Below are 18,891 nucleotides of genomic sequence, written 5' to 3' on the forward strand. Positions count from 1 at the left end.
AGACCCTGCTATGACTTCTCCATTGACAATAGCAGATAATATACTTCATTTAAAGAAATACTTAAAACAATTTTAAATGTTTGTTGCTATCTTTGCTACAACCCATTTGCACTGTAAATGTATATTGTTCATTCAACACATCAACTACTTAGTATTTTAACATTTACACATAATCTTGTTTTTTTTCCCTTTACTTAATGTGCTATGCAGAGTAATCTAGAGGGGAACAATAAAAGTCTTAAAATACTTTTGAGGGTTGTTTTATTGTCTTGGAATTTAAAACAGAACAGAATAAGCATTTGACATTTAAAATTTACTTTATTACTTTATCTAATGTTAGTTATTAGGCTTTTGAGCATACATAATATTTCTTCTTCCTTCATCTTCTTTAGTGAGAAAAATTTTAACTCTATCTCTTTTCAAGAGATCAATATCCTTCTAATGGAACAGAATAAGCATTTGTTCAGGGTATGTTTTATTGAAAGACCACCTTCAACATTCAATAATTTGAGAATGCTATGCATTCAAGTATAGCTTTGCACATAGTATTATTCTGTATAGAAAAATTGCCTTACCTTAATCTGCTTGGTTGGGATTGTTGTTTCTTTGTCAGAATAAAGGACCTTTTCCTGGGCAGATTTTTCAAATTGTTCTTTTAAAAACTTAGTTGAAACCTTTGGAATATCTTCATCCTCAGGTGTATCAATGACTACAAGTAGAAAAGAATCCCAGGTATGTAATACAACTAACAGGAAAGGATGTTTGAGAAGAAATTATAATGATAAGAATACTTCTCAAAATACACATTAAGTGAAAAAATGATATCAAAATGTATGGATCTATTACAGTGTTCCATTATGTAAGTGAGGAATTTGGAGAAGATACAGGAAAATTATAGGAACAAAATTTAGGATGGGAAATGTTATTGGCAGTTATCCTTAGATAGAAAGCCATATGTGATAAAATGGTTCTTTATTTCAATTGTATATAGTTTCCAACTCTTTTACAAGCATGTTTGGCTTTATTTAATGCTCAAGAAAAAAAATAAAAAAGTTGTAAAACAAGAAAAGAACAACAGCAACAACAACAAAGCAGTAAAACCAATATAGATATAGTCAAAACATTTTGGTCATAAGGCATTTGACTGCTAACCAGAAGACTGGTGGTTCAGATCCACCAGGCACTCCTCAGAAGGAAGACTGGGTAATCTACCTCTGTAGAGATACCGCCTCGGAAACCCAAGGAGGAGTCACAATCGATTGGGTGGCAGTGAGGGTTTTTTTTTTTTTGTCTTAAATCTTCCCTTTAGCTCTTCAAGGGACAGCATAACTTCTTATTATCTCTTATAGGCAAGATAAAATATGCCTGTGTTATGCCAACCTGGATAAATTTGTCTGTATTCTAATCTCATGTCTGTAGGTTGGAACGCTGGACTTCATAGTGCTTACATCTATTATTAAAAGTAATACAGTATAGGTATCAATTCTATTCTCAGGGAGCTTAATAAACACCAAGTTTTACTTTTTTATCCTTGAGGCCAAAAAAGTAAATAAATAAAATAACAATACAGAAGAGTTTCTCAGTGGGGAGGGGCATGCTTTAGAAGTTTTTCACTCAAACTCACACATATCAGTAGGAGAATGTTATATTGAGATAAAATAATCTCACCAAATTAAACAACACCAACAAGAAAAGACTCTTACCTGTTTCCTGAACATATTGATGGAAGTGAGAAGCAGCTTGGTTTGTTTCCTGGCTGTGCTTTTCATGGTGAGAAATCTGTATTTAAAAATAATGTTAAGTAAATAATTGTAAGAAATGATTTATTTCAATACTGCAAACAATATTCTTCATTTCAAAGTGATTTTTGTCTAAGCCTTCAGTGCACATTGAGAGACGCTACCAAATGCTGAAGCAAATATTTTAACAATGAACTCATGGTATAACATCATATATTTGAATTGACCCCTAAAATTTATATTTTTAGGGTGTCAGTTTTGTGTTTCAAGGAATGCTATTTGCAAAGTGGAGAAAGATACTAATTGGCATTAAATATATGAAGGACAATATAAACAAATGGTTACAACAAACTCAGAATTTCCACACAATTCTAGAGACTGCTTGGAAAATATTGTCTTTCTAGGTTGTTACCATTTCTCTTCCAAGAACTTCTATGTCATGTGTTTTAGAAGCTTCTTGTTCCTTTTCTTCCATTTCTTGGCTGCTTCTTGAAATGTTGACCTGGCTGATACCAATTACCTCCTGAATAGAACAATAAACAAGTCAACAAAGAAACAAATAAGATATTGTCTTGGGAAAGTTTGAAACTTTTGACTTTATTAATGCAATTGTCTATAACAAAGGCTACTGGGAAAATCAAATAAGGATCCTTAGTGTATTTTTCTCCATTGAGGTAAGAAAGCACCACAAACTGTGGTTAAGAACACCACAAATGTATTGTCTTACAGTTTTCTAGGGGAGAAGTCTGAAATGGGTCTCACTCAGCTAGAGATGTTGACAGGGCTGCATCTTTTCTGCAGGCTCTCTGGCAGAATCCATTCTTTTCCCTTTTGCAGCTGTTAGAAGCTTCCTACATTCCTTGGCTATGGCTCCCTCCCTCCATTTCAAAGCCAGTAAAATCAAGTTGAATTCTTTTCATTCTGCCACCTCTCTGATCTCTCTTCTGATTCTCCCTTTCACTTTTAAGGACACTTGTGATTAGACAAGGGTCAGCTTTGTGATTGGGCAGACTCAGATAATTCAGGATAATCTCTATATTTTAAAGTCAACTGATTAGCAGCCTTAAATCCATCTGCATTATATTTCCCTTTTCCATGCAACATAACATATTTATATAGGACATAGATATCTTTGGGCAATCGTTATTCTGTTTACCACCCTCACCCTTGTTAAGCAATAGCTGCTAATAATGCATCTTGCATAAGGAAAATGACACTCAAAAAAGAAATGCAATTCCTTGAAGAAAAAGAAATTACTGGTTATAAATTAAAATTTTATGTTAAACATAGACAATCTACTCTTTAAATTGCTTACCAAGTTTGCTGATGTATCCAGGGTTTAATAGAAGACTACAAATATTAAACACAATCATTAAAATTAACAAGGTCTTTTATGCAAGCTTGTATCTCCCTGTCTTCACCCACATTTTGGTTACATTAGCACAGATGATCCTGGCTGAATTGTAAATTTGCAGCTTCTGTTAATTTAGGTGATCCAATCCTGCTTTTAGAATATAATATGATTCTGATACATTAATATGATTAATTGATGGATTGATATGATGAAGCAGTTAGCATACTGCTAAAAATCTTAACATAAGAAAATAAGGATATAGACTATTGAATTTTTACTGGAAGGCATGCATTTGAACTTTGATGTTGGTGTTTCACTTTAATTTTGATACCTATGTGACTGCTAAAAGAACTAACAAATCTGTCCTGGAAGAAGTGCAGCCAGAATGCACCTTGGAAGCAAGGATGGCCAGACTTCGTGTCACCTAATTTGGTCATGTTGACAGAAGGGACCATTCTCTGAAGAAGAATGTCACGCTTGGTAAAGGTGAACGAAAGAGGGGAAGGCCCTCAACAAGATGGATTGACACGGTGGCTGCAGTGATGGGCTCAGGTATAGTAAGCATCATGAGGCTGGCACAGGATGGGGCAGTGTTTCATTCTGTTGAATGTCACTATGAGTCGGAGACAACTTGATGACACATAACAACTAACAACAAATAATGTGACTAATTTTATTTGAGGTTTGATTATTTTCTGTTTCTCATAGTAGAGTATAATCAAGTGAACAAAGATGCTTTACTCATCAAAATAGTGCAAAATTTTTTGTTTTAAATATTTTTACAGTGAGTTAAATACTTTCATTTTAAGCAATCAAATCCCAATACTTTAAAACAAGAATTAGGGTCAAATTAATTCATGAAAATTGACTTGTGAATTTTTGCTAGTGAACTTATAGTATGCGGCTTCCCCCCAACATACACCCAAGGATATCTGTTGTGATTAACCAGAGGGCAGTCAGACATTTACCTAGGAATGTATGATATGATCTGATATTATTACACATTTCTAAGAAGGAGAACTAAGAAAAAAGTTGATATGCTCCCCAAAGTACTACATAGATCTGAGGCAACTTGTAGGTTTACATCTTAAAATATAGCTTATATCTCATTAAATTTAAGGCCAATAAAGATTTTTTTTTTTTCCCTTGGCAGACAGTTTCTCAGGAGCAGTATATTTGATAACATACTTGGCACACTGTTTATGCTAAGAAAAAGTTAACTGATTGAATGATGAATCAAATGAATAAAACTACAAATTTTGATTAATAAATTAATATCATTTAGTCTTTTTTTGTCTAGGGAGTGTCCTAGGAACTGGGGATAAAATGAGGAACAGCAACAAAAAAATGTACTTCCCTTTCTTAAAAGGGAACACAGAAAAGAACTACCTCTTGAGAAAGTAAAATACTTTGCTTTCCTTTAAGTTCAAAGGAACAGAAGTAAAAAAGATGTTTCCATAACCAACTTTTATTTAAAGTTATCAGTAGCATTAAGCTGGAGGGATGAATAACAACCATTGAAGACTGTCAATTTTAAAAAATAATAATAAAATACATGGGCACAAAGACAACTCCTTGCTTGAAAATTCTTTTCATCTGACAAGTCTTTTCATCCACAGAGATATAATGAGAATATTCTGTGACTTTCTTATGCACACACTGAGGAAATCAGAAGTATATATTAGATAGACACTGAAATAGCAAAGGAGAGTAGGAAACTGATAGATAAAAGTCTTTATTTGAAGCACCATGTTCATTCCAAAGAAGCCCTGGAGACTCAATGATTAAGTACTCGGCTGCCACTCCTTGGAAAGAAGGTTGGGCAATCTACCCCTGTAGTGATACTGTCTCGGAAACCCAAGGAGGGGTCACTATAAGTTGGGTCAGACTTGATGGCACATAACAACAGCAACAACAACAGCTAACAAAAGATCGGCAGTTTGAGTCCACCAAGTGCTCTGGGGAAAATGATCTAGCAATCTGCTCCCATAAAGATTACAGCCATGGAAACTCTATTGGGAGGTTCTACTCTGTCACATTTGGTAACTATAAGTAGAAATTGACTTGATAGCACCCAACAACAACATGATCATTCCTATAGAATAATGTCTCTATAGCTGTGTGCCAGCTGTGGTCCGGAAACATGCTTTATGTGACTCACATAGTGTTTTCAATGTTTTGGATTAGTTAACACCTACAGACATCAAGGTTTCATTCTGCTCTAGAAAATTTAGAAGTTCAGGCAGCCCAGAGTTCCTGTTCAAATATAGTAGCAGCCGGCTGGAACAAAGTAGTTGGTGGCCTTTTTAGTTGGGTCATATACTCTCTAGTTGACCACAGTCTCCATCAATGGCTAATATTTAACACCAAGTTGACATTTTGAAAGTCTTACTTGGTACCCACAGAAAGTTAAGTTTCTGATATGTCACCATTTGTTACTGAAAGAGTAGAGTTATATTGAGAGAGTAGAGCTAATGGCATGAGTCTGTGTGTTAAGAAAGACAAATGCAAAACATTGGGAGTGAAAAAACAGCAAGGGAGTCTATTTTTGACCCATATTTTTGAAAAATTATCATTTTCTGGAGCAAACATTTTATACTTAATGTGAATCTACTTGAGGAAAAACAATCCATGCCTATCATGTCTAAATATATTTTCTTGTGAGAGATGACACAACAAGCAGTACAAGTGAACATAAATTTAGATTAGAGTTGTAAGTTTTTACTTTAGCATTTATGTGCTATAACTAAATAGAACTGTAATTGCTACACTAGTTTGGTGTGTTAGCTTCAATGCATCAATTTTACTGCCCCCTGGTTGCAGTAACATACATAAAACCTGTCTTAAAATATTCCAACTTTTTATTTCCATCTTTTACTATGTTTCATATTTTGCAACTGGTTTAGTTTGTACTTTAAATCTGACTTTCAGCATGATTCATGAAATTGGTTCTGGAAAATAAATTCAAATATAGATTAAGCTGCAAGAAAAAAAAAGGGAGTGGTGAGCAAAGGTGGACTAACGAGGAGTTAGAAGAAGGGATCTGTGCTAAATCCTTCTACTAGCTACGTTGGAGGAGCTCTGGTAGCATAGTGTCTAAGGCACTTGACTGCTAACCAGAAGGCTGGCAGTTCAAACCCACCAGCCACTCCTTGGAAGGAAGGTTGAGCAATCCTACTTCCGTAGTGATACTGCCTTGGAAAGCCAAGGCAGGGTCGCTATGAGGCGGGGCCGACTCGACGGCACATAACAACAAACAACAGTTATGTTGGATGAGTCCATAAATCACATTTAAACTCAGTTTTCTCATCTCATGCAACCTTTAGAAGAAAGAAAAGAGGTAGTGTATGTGCTATAATTTTGGAATCTATAGGAGAAAGTGTGGCAAAATTACAAAACATTATTATGATGTTTGCATAGCTTATGCCTACTTCATGTCACCTCATATATTAGCTAAGTGTATTACAACAATCTATCCTTGACAGACAAATCTAAAAAAGATTTCTCCCAGCCCTGTAAAGAGTTCACATTGTGCCCACCCAACTTATCATTGCTATTATCATTATAGGAAAAGATACATACATTTATACCAATAAAAATGCCAATAAAAACTCCTTCTAGGTCAATGAGTAAGGAAAGTCAAAGACATATGGTTAGTCACTACTAGACGTGTACCCAAGAGTGGCCGAATAGAAGATGATAGCTGCCTCATCAGAGTAGAAAAAACAGATGTCCATGTTAAATTCTGGCAACTCAGAATTTTACACATCACTGAGTGAAGGAGCTCTGGTGATGTAGTGGTTATGGCATTTGGCTGCTAACCAGAATTTTGGTGGTTTGAACCCACCAGCCCCTCCGTGGAAAACAGATGAGATGGTCTGCTTCCATAAAGATTTACAGCCTTGGAAACCCAATCACTGTGAGTTGGAATGGACTCCATGGCAGTGAGTTTGGTTTTCGAATTCTGACGGTGAGGTGGTAAGGCATTTGACTGCTAACCAAAAGGTAGGTGGCTCTAACCCACGAGCTGCTCCACAAGAGCAACATTAGGCAGTCTGCTGACATAAAGATTTATAGCCTTGGATACCCTATAAGGCAGTTCTACTCTGTCTTTTAGGGTTGCTGTGAGTCAAAATCCACTCAATGGCAGTAGGTTTTTTTCTTAATCTTATTTTTAATAAAAGAGAAAATAAATAGAAAAGGTTGAATGTATTAATGTTATTTATATTTTTGTCAAACAGACACAAAAATACAAAAAAATGTGTAGTTAATCTTAGGAAAAATGTCAATAGATTCAATGATAGGAAACATAATCACTTCTTTCTTTTAAATGATGAGCATAGAAATTTGTAATTGATATATTATGTTTTTCTGGATTTGCATATATTTAAAGTCAAACATATTTTCTTTTTCCCTTGGTTTTTCCTCTTTACATATTTTTACTTTTTCCTAAAAAATTGAAGTATACACTCGGATAGATATCTGTAGGGTTTGATCTTCAGATTAAGCTTTTCCACATTGACTATTTCCCTTTGACAATCTGGCTCCATAATTATTTTCTCTTTGAAACATTTTTGGACTTTCCTATACAAAGTTAGTTATTCCTGCTTTATGCTGTTGCTGTTTTCCCCAAACTGCCAGTAGACACCTCTACTATGACTCTTACTATATTTCACAGTAATCACTTGCTAATATGAACCTCTTGTTTAACTAAGCTCTGAGTCTATCTCATTCATCTTTAAATTCCAATGTTTAGCTTCCATGGTACCTGGTAGATGCTATATATCAAACAGGAGTGAAAGAATAAGCAAAATAGCCACTTTCATTTTTCTAGAAGTGTGAAAAAATGTTATGATTTTGAACCTATTTCAAAAATTAACATTCTTGATTCTTCCACCTAGTCCCTATGATTTTATATTTGGTATTTCTGCTAGTCTTTGCTATTCAACATTTTCCTATTTGAGAAATGAAGTTATTGAAGCTGATGTGATAACTAATGTTAATTACTGTGCAAAGTGCACTCAAACTGAGGACTTTTGATTATATTACAAGTGATCAGGACATACATAGATGAATATGGTCTGTGGTCTGTAAAGAGGAACTGGCATCATCAGAGCTAGGAGAAGTCTGTACCAAGAAAACAAAAAGTACACAAAAGCAACAAACAAATATGCGAATGTGAAGAATCTTTTAAAATAAGAAAATATATTCTCATATTAGCCTATTCATAAAAAGATATTTACATGCTAAACAAACTAGTTTGTGTTTCTTTTTTTAGTGAATTTAGTTGTAGTCCTTGAGTTGATAGATCTGACATGCTGTCAAGAGCCATGTAGAAACAGCAGTAGATGCACTGAGCAGAATTACTGTGGCATCAAAATTTTAAGTTGAGCTGTTTATGATGACAATGAAAAGATAATACCCATCATCATCATTTAAAAAATATTAAGGAAGAAGAAGTACAAAGCCAGTTGCAAGTCCTGATTTTTCATGTATCTCAATATACTCTTAAGCAAAGCTTCCAATTTTATTTGGTTCAACAGTAATGACTTACCCTTATGTCAATTTCAACTCATGGCGACCCCATGTGTATCAGAGTAGAACTGTGCTCCATAGCATTTTCAATGTCTGATTTTTCATAAGTTGATCACCAAGTCTTTCTTCCAAGAAATCTTAGTGGACTCAAAACTCCAACTATTTGGTTAGCAGCAAAGAATGTGAACCATTTGCTCCCTCAGGCACTCTAGTTCACCAGTTCTCCCTAAAACTATGGGAGTGAACCACATGGACTATTGAATCCTAATAAGCTGATGATGCAATACATTAAAAAGTTTTTTAAGGGTGATTTTTTATCTTTGAAAACACTAAACATAAGTGACCTTACAAAGCCTCACTTATGCATTTATTCATTCAGCCAAAGGCTAATGAGTGCCAGCAATCTGCATGGAATTGTACTGGGCATTGTCATATGCCTTTTAAGAAATGTATGTGATCTCTCTCTTGCTTTCTCTCTGTCTTGTCTATTTCTACACATATACACATACACACACAATTTGTAAAAATACATGCATATATGTTTAACGAAATTGAAAAAAAACATATTTAGCTTGGAATTTCCTTGAGACAAAAATTCTAAGTATATACAGATGCATGAGTCATGCAGATTTATTGTATAAATCTCTGAGAGAAGTATTATGATTTGATCAATTGCAATTCTCTCTTGACTCCAAAGAAGAGTATTTAGGTATAAAGGGCAAAACTTAGACTTTTAAAATAAAAATATGTACTATAAAAGTTGTAGTGTTTCCCTTCACAAAGGGAGGATTCTGATTAAGCAATGCCAGCTTTAACTATCAGAATTCTGACTGTTGTTTACTTTCCTAACAATGTTATTTATAGAGGTATATCCTCAAGCTCAAAAATGCTGAAGGTTCATAACAAGAGCATATAAAAAGTGCATTCTCAATCGGACCATCAAACATGTTCGTTATGTAAATATCTATATTTATTTGACAAACTAAAAAAGCAAATTGCATAAAGCATTCAATTTGCCATAAAGAACACCTTCTTGAAGTTTTATGTAGATATATAAAAAAGATTTATCTTGCATTCATATATATTTAAATCCAACATAGATACAAAAAAGTCTTAGGACTGAAAAGGTGCTGAGATATAAATAAAACATAAAAGTAAAGCAAAAAAAAAGAAAAGCTGACATTTAAATTCTTGAAGACAGTAAAATTGAAGATAAAACTTGCAGAAGAACTAACATATTCTAAATAAAGGAGGAAAAACCCAACAAAATATAACATGGATTTCATGTTAATTAATGCAAACCAAACAGAAAATTCTATCTCTTCATTATTATTTCCCCTCCACTAATATTCAGTTATTCCTAAACCCTGATATTTTTACCTTTACATATCCCTTCAGTCAATGCCTTGTTCACCATAGAACTCCTGACCTACTTAAGTACTCATATATTTAATCTGGACCATTTCAATAGTGTTCTAGCTTGTTTTCTTCCATCTAATCTTGACCTTCTTTATATCAGTATTATGATGCCAGGATAATGTTTCTTAATTGCATTTCTATTCATCTTATTCCTCTATTTAAAATTTTTCAATGGCTCATGATTGCCTCAGAATAACATTAACATTCTTTAACATGGCATATTACTTTCTCCATTATCTGGTCTCTGCCTGTATTACCAAGGAGTCCTGGTGCAATGGTTAAAATGCTCAGCTGCTAAGCGAAAAGTCAGTTCTAACTCACCAGCTGCTCTGTGGAAGAAAGATGTGGCAGTCTACTTCGGTAAAGATTTACAGTCTTGGAAACCCTATGGGGCAGTTCTACTCTGTCCTATAGGTTTGCTGTGTTTTGGAATCGGCTTGAGTACAATGGGTTTGGTTTTAGTTTTGCCTACATTACCAGCTTCATATCTCAGTTATTCCTCATTATATTTGCAAATATATTATGCTGTTTTGCCTTTTGCACAGGTTGTTCCCTATGCCTGGAATGCAATTCTAAATGTATGTCAAATGACCACAAATCTCAGCTGAAGCATTCTTCACTTTCACATGTCTTCCTTGACCATCTTGAGCTAAAGTATGTGACAACCTCCTTGTGTTGCAATGCACCTCATTTATACTTTCTACCATCATATCTACCCTAAACACTTGTGATTGTTATGTCTTTCCCCTTGATAAATAGAGCTCCTTGAGGGAAAAAATATTCATCATTGAATCTGTTGTGCTTATGGTGGATGCTTAATGACCATTCAGCTGAATTAACAATAACTAAGCAAATATAGGGCACAGACCCTGGAGTCAGGCTACCTGAGGTACAATGATGTTTGTTTACCTTTCCTTGGCAAAGCTTCTTAGACTCTGCACGCATCAGTGCCTTATCCAAAAAATGGGAATGACAATGCCTATCTCAGAAGGCTGTTGTGAGGAAAAAGCAAGTTAATATATGTAAAGTACCTGGTTTATAGTAAATGCTATGTTAGTATTTGCTCTCTTTACATAACAAAATCTATTGCACATTTACTTTGTGTCAGATATTTTCTTAGTAACTCAGGATACAGCAATAGGCATGGGAACAAAAAGATTGAATGAAAGTGGTGGATTGTCTGCAGCTATGTCAATAATTATGTCAATGAATTTTACATTTTTATAAGGGAATTACATTGTGGAAAGCCTAGAAATTAAAAATGAAGCAAGTCCAAATTCATAGTTTTTGCTTGTTTTGTTTCCCTTCACCAGAGAAGTGGGAGATTTGGGCAGATCACACATAGAAAGATATACCATGGTGCCTGTATATATTATGATTCTTCCAAACCAATTCCACCCTTTAGAAATGGAATATTCTCTAGGGAGATAGCCAGAGAATTATTTTGTGATAGCTTGTCTAGTTTTTCTATGATTTGTCTTTCATGAACTGATATCTAGTTAACAGTAAATTCACAGGGATTAAATTTACTATTATACAATTCTTTTCATACTTATTATTTGCCTACAAGGTATTGTTAGACTACTATCATCTAAATAAGAAAGTAAGTTAAGATTAGTAGATTATTTATCTTTTATGTCACAGTTTTCAATTTCAAGCATTGGATTCTGACAGATTTAAGCAGAAAAATGAATTTATTAAAAAGCCATTGCAAGGTGGGAGTGGGGTGGAGGTGTATTTCACAGAATCTCTAGAAAACTGGAAACAAGAGTTGGAAGTTTGGTAACCAGCAAGAATGCCAGAATACAGTTGCAGAGCTGTCTCGTAATACAGCCTTGCTGCTGTTACGAGACACTAGATACATTCACTGCCAACATTGTCCATACTGTTTATCAGATGTTACTTCTAGAATAGCTTGTTCTTGAAATCAGGTGTAGCAAACACTTGGCCACTAGTCACCACTAAAATGGACTCAGCATGATCCCTGCTTCTTATGTCACTATTCAAAGCCTGAACCAGGGCTATCTGTTGCAGTCTAATTCACAAGCCTGAACTTTAGATACAAGGCAGGTTTACTACTTTATTAATTGAGTATACTGTATTTTGAGCTCTCCAGTGGAGAAGGAGATTCAGACATCAGAAAGAATAGCAAGAGTGAATTACCTCTGCTAAAAATATATTCATTAACACTGAAGTCTTAACCAAATGAAAACCAGTTAAAAACACAAGATCTATTTTGATAATAGATGACATAATAGGGAATAGCACTCAAATCTTACAATGAAATTGATTTGGGCCTACTTCTTAGCAAGGTATTTTCAATGTGACATTTTAAGTCCATGTATGAAAACTTTGAGGCAGTGTTATAAACAGTTCCTGTTATACAAACTTCCTACTTCTTTCATTGTTTCTCTGAGTATTGATAGTTATCAGTCTTTTTCACTGGAAGAAAGGGCATTTTTAATGCTTATATAAAATCTAAACAAGAAGGAAGAACAATAAAACAGATTTAGTTCTGATCTAAGCATTGCAAAGTTGTCTGTTCAAGCAAGATATTTGAGGACAGTTTATTTATAATAAGTACAAATGAATTAATGTAATTAATTGAGTTTTTTTTTTTTTTTTTCAAAATGAGAAAATTGAAAAAGGGAATTAGCTGCAGTCTTACTGGGGGATATAGTTACTATCAAATGGTGAGTGTAAAAGGATTGTAGAGGCAGACAGGAGTATCAGATTATGGCTAGAGTTTGTCATCAATTCAAGTAAAAACCATGTAAATATATCATGACTAGTTTAAGTTTCATTCAGTCTCCTCATCTGTAAACTGCTGGGGTAAAGGGTGGGGAGAACACTGAAGGAGAAAGGAAGAGTTACTATTGATTGAGTGGTGGTATGTGTCAGGCACTGTACAAAAACCCTTCATACTTGACTGACTCCATTCTTGTTGTGTACCATTGTATCAACTCCAACTTACTGCAACCCTATCTGACATAGTGAACCTATATGACCAAGTAGAACCACCTCATAGGGTTTCTTACACTCTAATTTTCATGGAGCAGATCACCAGGCCTTTTCTCCCAGGGAATGGCTGATAGGTTCTAATTGCAGCCCGTTTGGTTAGCAGCTGAGTGCTTAACCATTGCACTACCAGGCCTCCTTCAGTAACCTCCAGTCTCTCTAAAATTCTTTTATTCTAGAATTCTACATGTTGATTACATATGCACTTGGCCAATAAAAGGAATTGAGAAAAGAATACTTTGTAACCAATTTTTTAAATGTGAAGAATAAACATAGACTATATTACCTGACATTCCATCAGTCAGAAATTTTGAGCCAATATTTTTAACACTGAAAGTTAGTAAATGTTTTAGTCAGCATGCATTTCTGATGTACCTACAGTGTGTTTAAAGTTAGGACAAGGGAGGAGAGTAATTTCTCTCAAGTGGCTAAAGATGCTGAAGAATTGCAGAACCCTGAGATGTGTTCAAATAATCCACAGGTTAAATCTTGTCCAGTAATTTTTATTGTATATTGATTCTTAAAGGAGCTCTGGTGCATAGTACCTAAGGCATTTGACTGCTAATTAGAAGGCTGGTGGTTCAAACCCACCAGCCACTCTTCGGAAGGAAGATTGGCAATCTACTTCCTTTATGGTACTGCCTTGGAAACCCAAGGACAGGTTGCTATGGCTTGGATCTGACTTGATAGCAATGAATTTGTTTTTCTTTTTTTTCCAATTGATTCTTAAAATATTATGAGTCTTTCACTACAACACCCTTTTTACTAATATATCACATACAAAACCAAAACAAACCCACTGCCATCGAGTCATGTCCAACTCATAGCGACCCCTTCTTGGGTTTCCGAGGCAGTATCACTATGGAAGTAGATTGCCCAACCTTCCTTCCCAGGAGTGGCTGGTGGGTTTGAACCACCAGCCTTCTGGTTAGTAGTCAAGTGCCTTAGGCGTTACGCTACCCGAGCTCCTATTATCACATAGCTAGGAATTTTTTTTTTCTCTCTCTCTGTTAGAGTTAGTGATTCAATGGAATTTCTTTTCTTTCAATAAAATATATATGGGTCATCACGTGTAATGATTTAACAAATACAAAAATCAATGTTAGACATTTGAGGTTTCCCCTAAGGCATTTGACTGCTAACCAGAAGGCTGGCAGTTCAAACTCACCAGCCACTTCTCTGAAGGAAGATGGGGCAATCTACTTCTGTAGTGATACTGCCTTGGAAACCCAAGGAGGGGTTGCTATGAGTCAAATCTGACTCAACGGTACTGATTTTGTTTTTTTTTTTTAAAGCTAGAAAATACCCAAACCATGGTATTTTCAATTGCCTCATATGTGTGTGAAAGCTGGGCAATGCAAAAAAGAAGGGTAGATACCGTGGAATTGTGGTGTTGGCAAAGAATACTGAAAGTTCCATGGATGAACAGAAGAATGAACAAATCTGTCCTGCAAGAAGTGAAGCCAGAATGCTCCTTAGAGGCGAGAATGGCCGAACTTTGTCTCACCTGCTTTGGTCATGTTGTCAGATGGACCACGCCCTGGGGAAAGATATCATGCTTGGTAATGTAGAGGGTCACTGGTAGTGTAGTGCCTTAAGCAGTTGACTGCTGACCAGAAGGCTGGCGGTTCATACCCACCAGCCACTTCTTGGAAGGAAGATGGGGCAATCTACTTCCATAGTGATACTGCCTCGGAAACCCAGGAGGGGTCGCTATGAGTTGGGTCTGACTTGACGGCACATAACAACAACAGCAATAACAAAGTAGAGGGTCAGTGAAAGAGGAGAAGACCCTCAATGAGATGGTTTGACACAGTGGCTGCAACGATGGGCTCAAGTATAGCCAGGAATGCGAGGATGACGCACAACCGAGCAGTGTTTTGTTCTGTTGTATACAGTGGTGCTATGAATCAGAGCCAACTTGATGGCACCTAACAAGATACTAGTTATATCTATTCCTTTTAAAGGACAAAACACCCAACGAGTTATTGGAAAACACATAGAATCTTGACTGTAGATTGAGTTTGTTTTGCATTGATGAGTCAGCACAGATGAAATTTCAAACAGGCTTTGATTAGAAGAGCTCTAAAACTTATTTCAAATATAACAGTATGCGAAACACTAAAGGGTAAATAATTTATCGCACATTTCAAAGTTCTAAGAAGAGATTGTAGCTTGCTTCAAAGACAAACACAGAGCCCATGACCATTCTACTTAAGTAATTTAACCCACATTTTGTGTGAAATGATATTGTCTGTCTCAACACTATTCTCATAGGAGGAAATTAACAGATTTGCCATTTGATCCTGACAAAGGGGGAGAAAAAAGTTTTGGAAGTACAGTTCTCTAGTCCATATTTTTTCACACTCTCTGATCTCAAATTCTTGCTTTTCTATTTTTGTTTTCTGTACTGAGATTTAATGGTACTTTCTCATAATTATAATACCCTATGTAGCAGTGGAAGATCTAGAAAAAAAAATGAGGAAAGTAGGGAAAACAAAATGTTTTGTTCCTGTGCCAAAAAATAATAACACAAAGTAAAATACAGTAGTATTTTGAGGGAGCTTTATGAGTTTATATTTTTAGGAAGATGATACACAATTTTCAAAAGCTTACAAATTGCACCTCAGCCTAAAATTCTGACTTCACTTAAGCTCTCAGACTCCTCAAAGTGTTTCTAAACACTTCATATACAATATGAATTGCAGCATCCTTTTATTTTAATTTGTACTCTGAAACAAGGAATACAGTTTAAATTTTATACCACAATGTACTGATGTCTCTGGAGGGCAGTGGTATTTACAGGAGAATGAGAAAGATTGATTGAGTTCATGGCTCCCCCTGTTGGTATGTATCTAGTGGATGGTATTTAATGGGCAGAGCTCTGGTGGTGTAGTGCCTAAGGCATTTGACTGCTAACCAGAAGGCTGGTGGTTCAAACCCACCAGCCACTCCTTGGAAGGAAAGTTGGGCAATCTACTTCTGTAGTGATACTGCCTCCGAAACCCAAGGAGGGGTCAGTATGAGTCAGATCTGACTCCATGGCAGTAAATTTTAGTTATCTTCCCACTAGCATTGGCAATGAAGTAGCCACCAGATGGACAAGAGATGGGCAAGAACTTGTTCCTGACCATGCTTATGCAGACTGCTCAAAACAGAGGAGGATAAACAGCAAACCTAAGAAAAAGCTGTTAGAAGTTGTAATCTTACTTTGTTCTGTGAATCTGACATTAAGAAAGATGTTGGAAAAAATAAAGAATTTTCAAAACATTATGTCTGCTATCAAATGGTGACAAAGATCAAACCTCTAATGCTTCCAACTTTTCTCAGGCCTTGTGTTCTTATTTTGCATGTTAATTTGTTTTTAATTATACAAATTAATAAATAAGTGAACATGCATAAGAGTAGATAAGCTTGACTCCAAACATTTTCAAAGACCCATTGGGATAGATTTATTTTAAGAAATACAGACTCAAAAGAAGCAGAAAGAGCTAATAGTATCCTCAGATGTCAAATGCTTACAGAAAACACCCATTCTCATAAAAGTAACTGTGTGTAAAAAATGTTTGGCAGATTTCACTAACTTCAACAAGCATAATGATTTTATAATGTTAATGGTTTCTTTTGTTACAATTTTCCTTTCTCGTTAGAAATTAGCAAAATCCAAGAACATAAAATTCTCTAGCTTCTTGTCCCATTATAACATCTTTTAAAAGTCTATTTAATTGGTGAATTAGCAAGCATTATCTATGTATTTGAGAATCCTGTTAAATGGAATTATATAAAAAACACATTTATATTTCTAAACAAGTAAGAAATTTCAGATTGAAGAAAAGACTACACAAATGTGTTTTTTTTTGTGTGTGTTCCATCTTTTCTTCAAATTTCCACCCTCCCCACAAAAGAGGATAACAAAATCCATTATGTGACAATAACTGAAATGTACATTATCATCATCATTACCAAATAGTTTTCAAGAGCACCTGTCCAAGCAGAGATGACAGAAACTGAAACCTCTCTCTTAGAATCTTGTGTCTTTGATGAAAGGGTCCAGATGTCATTTTATCAAAAACTTGGGTGCCTGTGATAAGGACAACTTTCGTTTTTCCTAAAGCAATCCCAAAACAGTTTATTTGAAAGGTCTGAAGGATATATCTGTAAATACACTCACCTTAAAAAAAAAGTTTTATTTTGCTTTAGGTGAAAGTTGACATATCAAATTAGTTTTCCAATCAATAATTCATACACAAATTGTTCCATGACGTTGGTTGCAGTGTGTCAGCACTCTCCCCTTTACTCCTTGGGTTCCTTGTTTCCATTAGTGCACTTGTCTATTGTAAATTAAATTGAAAATACGTTCTCTATGAACAAATAGATTTACAGAAACAGAAGACCCATAGCACCATTAGGAAGAAGAGAAGCTATGCTAGTGGTACTCCAATAATTGGGGTTAACATTGCTACTACAAATTTTATTTTGGAGAAAAAGTAAGATGAATATAGAAAAGCAACTAATACAGTATTTTTAAAAAACACTTGATTCTATGCTTGCAGTGCTTTTTTACTTATGGGCATTGATACAATCCACTCAGGACATGATTTTTTGAGAGACATTGCCAGAGTACCCAACAGGAGTTACTTTTTCTAAACTCTCCATGTAACTAGACAGATTGGTCCATTTAGTTTTTCTTAGAACAGTCAAGAAATCCAGGCTGATTGCATACACTGTACATACTGCACTATTTCACCAAGAAGATATAGTTTGGCTTCCAGCCAAACAAAAGACAGGCATATGAGTGGAAGATGTACATGAGGTAGATACCCTCCTTGGAGAGAACAATCATGGGAGAAAGAGGGGCTGTTTATGTATAGGGAGACAGTTCAGGGGGCAGGAATGCATGGAGGAATGGGCATAGGGTAATGTCATGAGACACATGAGTAATGTCAGGAGACAACGTGTGTGTGAACTGCTGTATGGAAAGTGAATTTGCTCTGTAAACTTTCACCCAAATCACAATTTAAAAAAAAAAGAAGATACAGTTTCCACAAGAAGCTCGGGGAAACATTTTGCCTGTATCTTGAGATTGTGGGGTGGGGTTGAAAGGAGTGTCCTCTTATAACTACACACTGACATGACTATAGGGTTTCCACAGGAGAGGGAGGACAAACTCCCTTTAAGCACTTGCAGGATAACTCATATACCGATGGATTCTACAGAAGGCAGCAGAAATTGGAAGTTGCAAAGGGACCATGACTGAGATTTTACAGTCACGCCTCAGCAGACAGCAATTACCATCAGTTTCATTTGGGCACAGAAGAGGTTGAGAGTTATAGTGTATAGCTATAAAATAATGTGATTGATGTTAGTGGATTCTGGAAGACAGTCTTATATATTTTATGGAAACACCTTGTATCCCAGGGGAAGACCACACATTGGTTTAGTTATGTAAATAGACAAATGGCTGTGAACATGTTTGTTATGTTATTTAATGAAGTTTACCATTTTTCAACTAAATGAAGTCCTGTGTTTTTCAAAAACAATATTATTTCTATAGAAATACCAAAGATACAGACTTAAGAGATATTAGGTATATAGATTACAAATCTCATGGAATTCATTATATTTAAAGTGGAAGATTGCAATTATTAATATGGAGTTAAGTATCAGTTTTAATGAATTAATGGTATAATTTTGGCCCAAATTAACTTATTAAGTTTATTAACTTAGTTTATTTATATTGTTCCAATTGTTTATTTTAGTTTTAATGTTCTAATATATCTTCAAGGAGCTGTGGTGGTGCAATGGTTAAGGAATTTGGCTGCTAAC

General features: G+C 35.3%; 1 protein-coding gene across 1 annotated transcript in view; it reads right to left on the minus strand.

Moving 5' to 3' along the window:
• The window catches only part of XIRP2 (xin actin binding repeat containing 2), a 433,022-nt gene that overhangs the window by 21,708 nt on the left and 392,423 nt on the right, over positions 1-18,891 (minus strand). The window contains exons 5-7 of the mRNA XM_007947184.2: positions 2,152-2,262; positions 1,704-1,779; positions 576-709 (exon numbers count right to left, since the gene is read on the minus strand). Of these exons, the coding sequence (XP_007945375.2) occupies positions 576-709; positions 1,704-1,779; positions 2,152-2,262 (321 nt within the window). The remainder of the gene's footprint in view (positions 1-575; positions 710-1,703; positions 1,780-2,151; positions 2,263-18,891) is intronic.

This window comes from Orycteropus afer, unplaced genomic scaffold, assembly GCF_000298275.1.
Source record: "Orycteropus afer afer isolate SDZICR_OR568_19922 unplaced genomic scaffold, OryAfe1.0 scaffold00001, whole genome shotgun sequence".
In the NCBI taxonomy this organism is placed as follows: Eukaryota; Metazoa; Chordata; class Mammalia; order Tubulidentata; family Orycteropodidae; genus Orycteropus; species Orycteropus afer.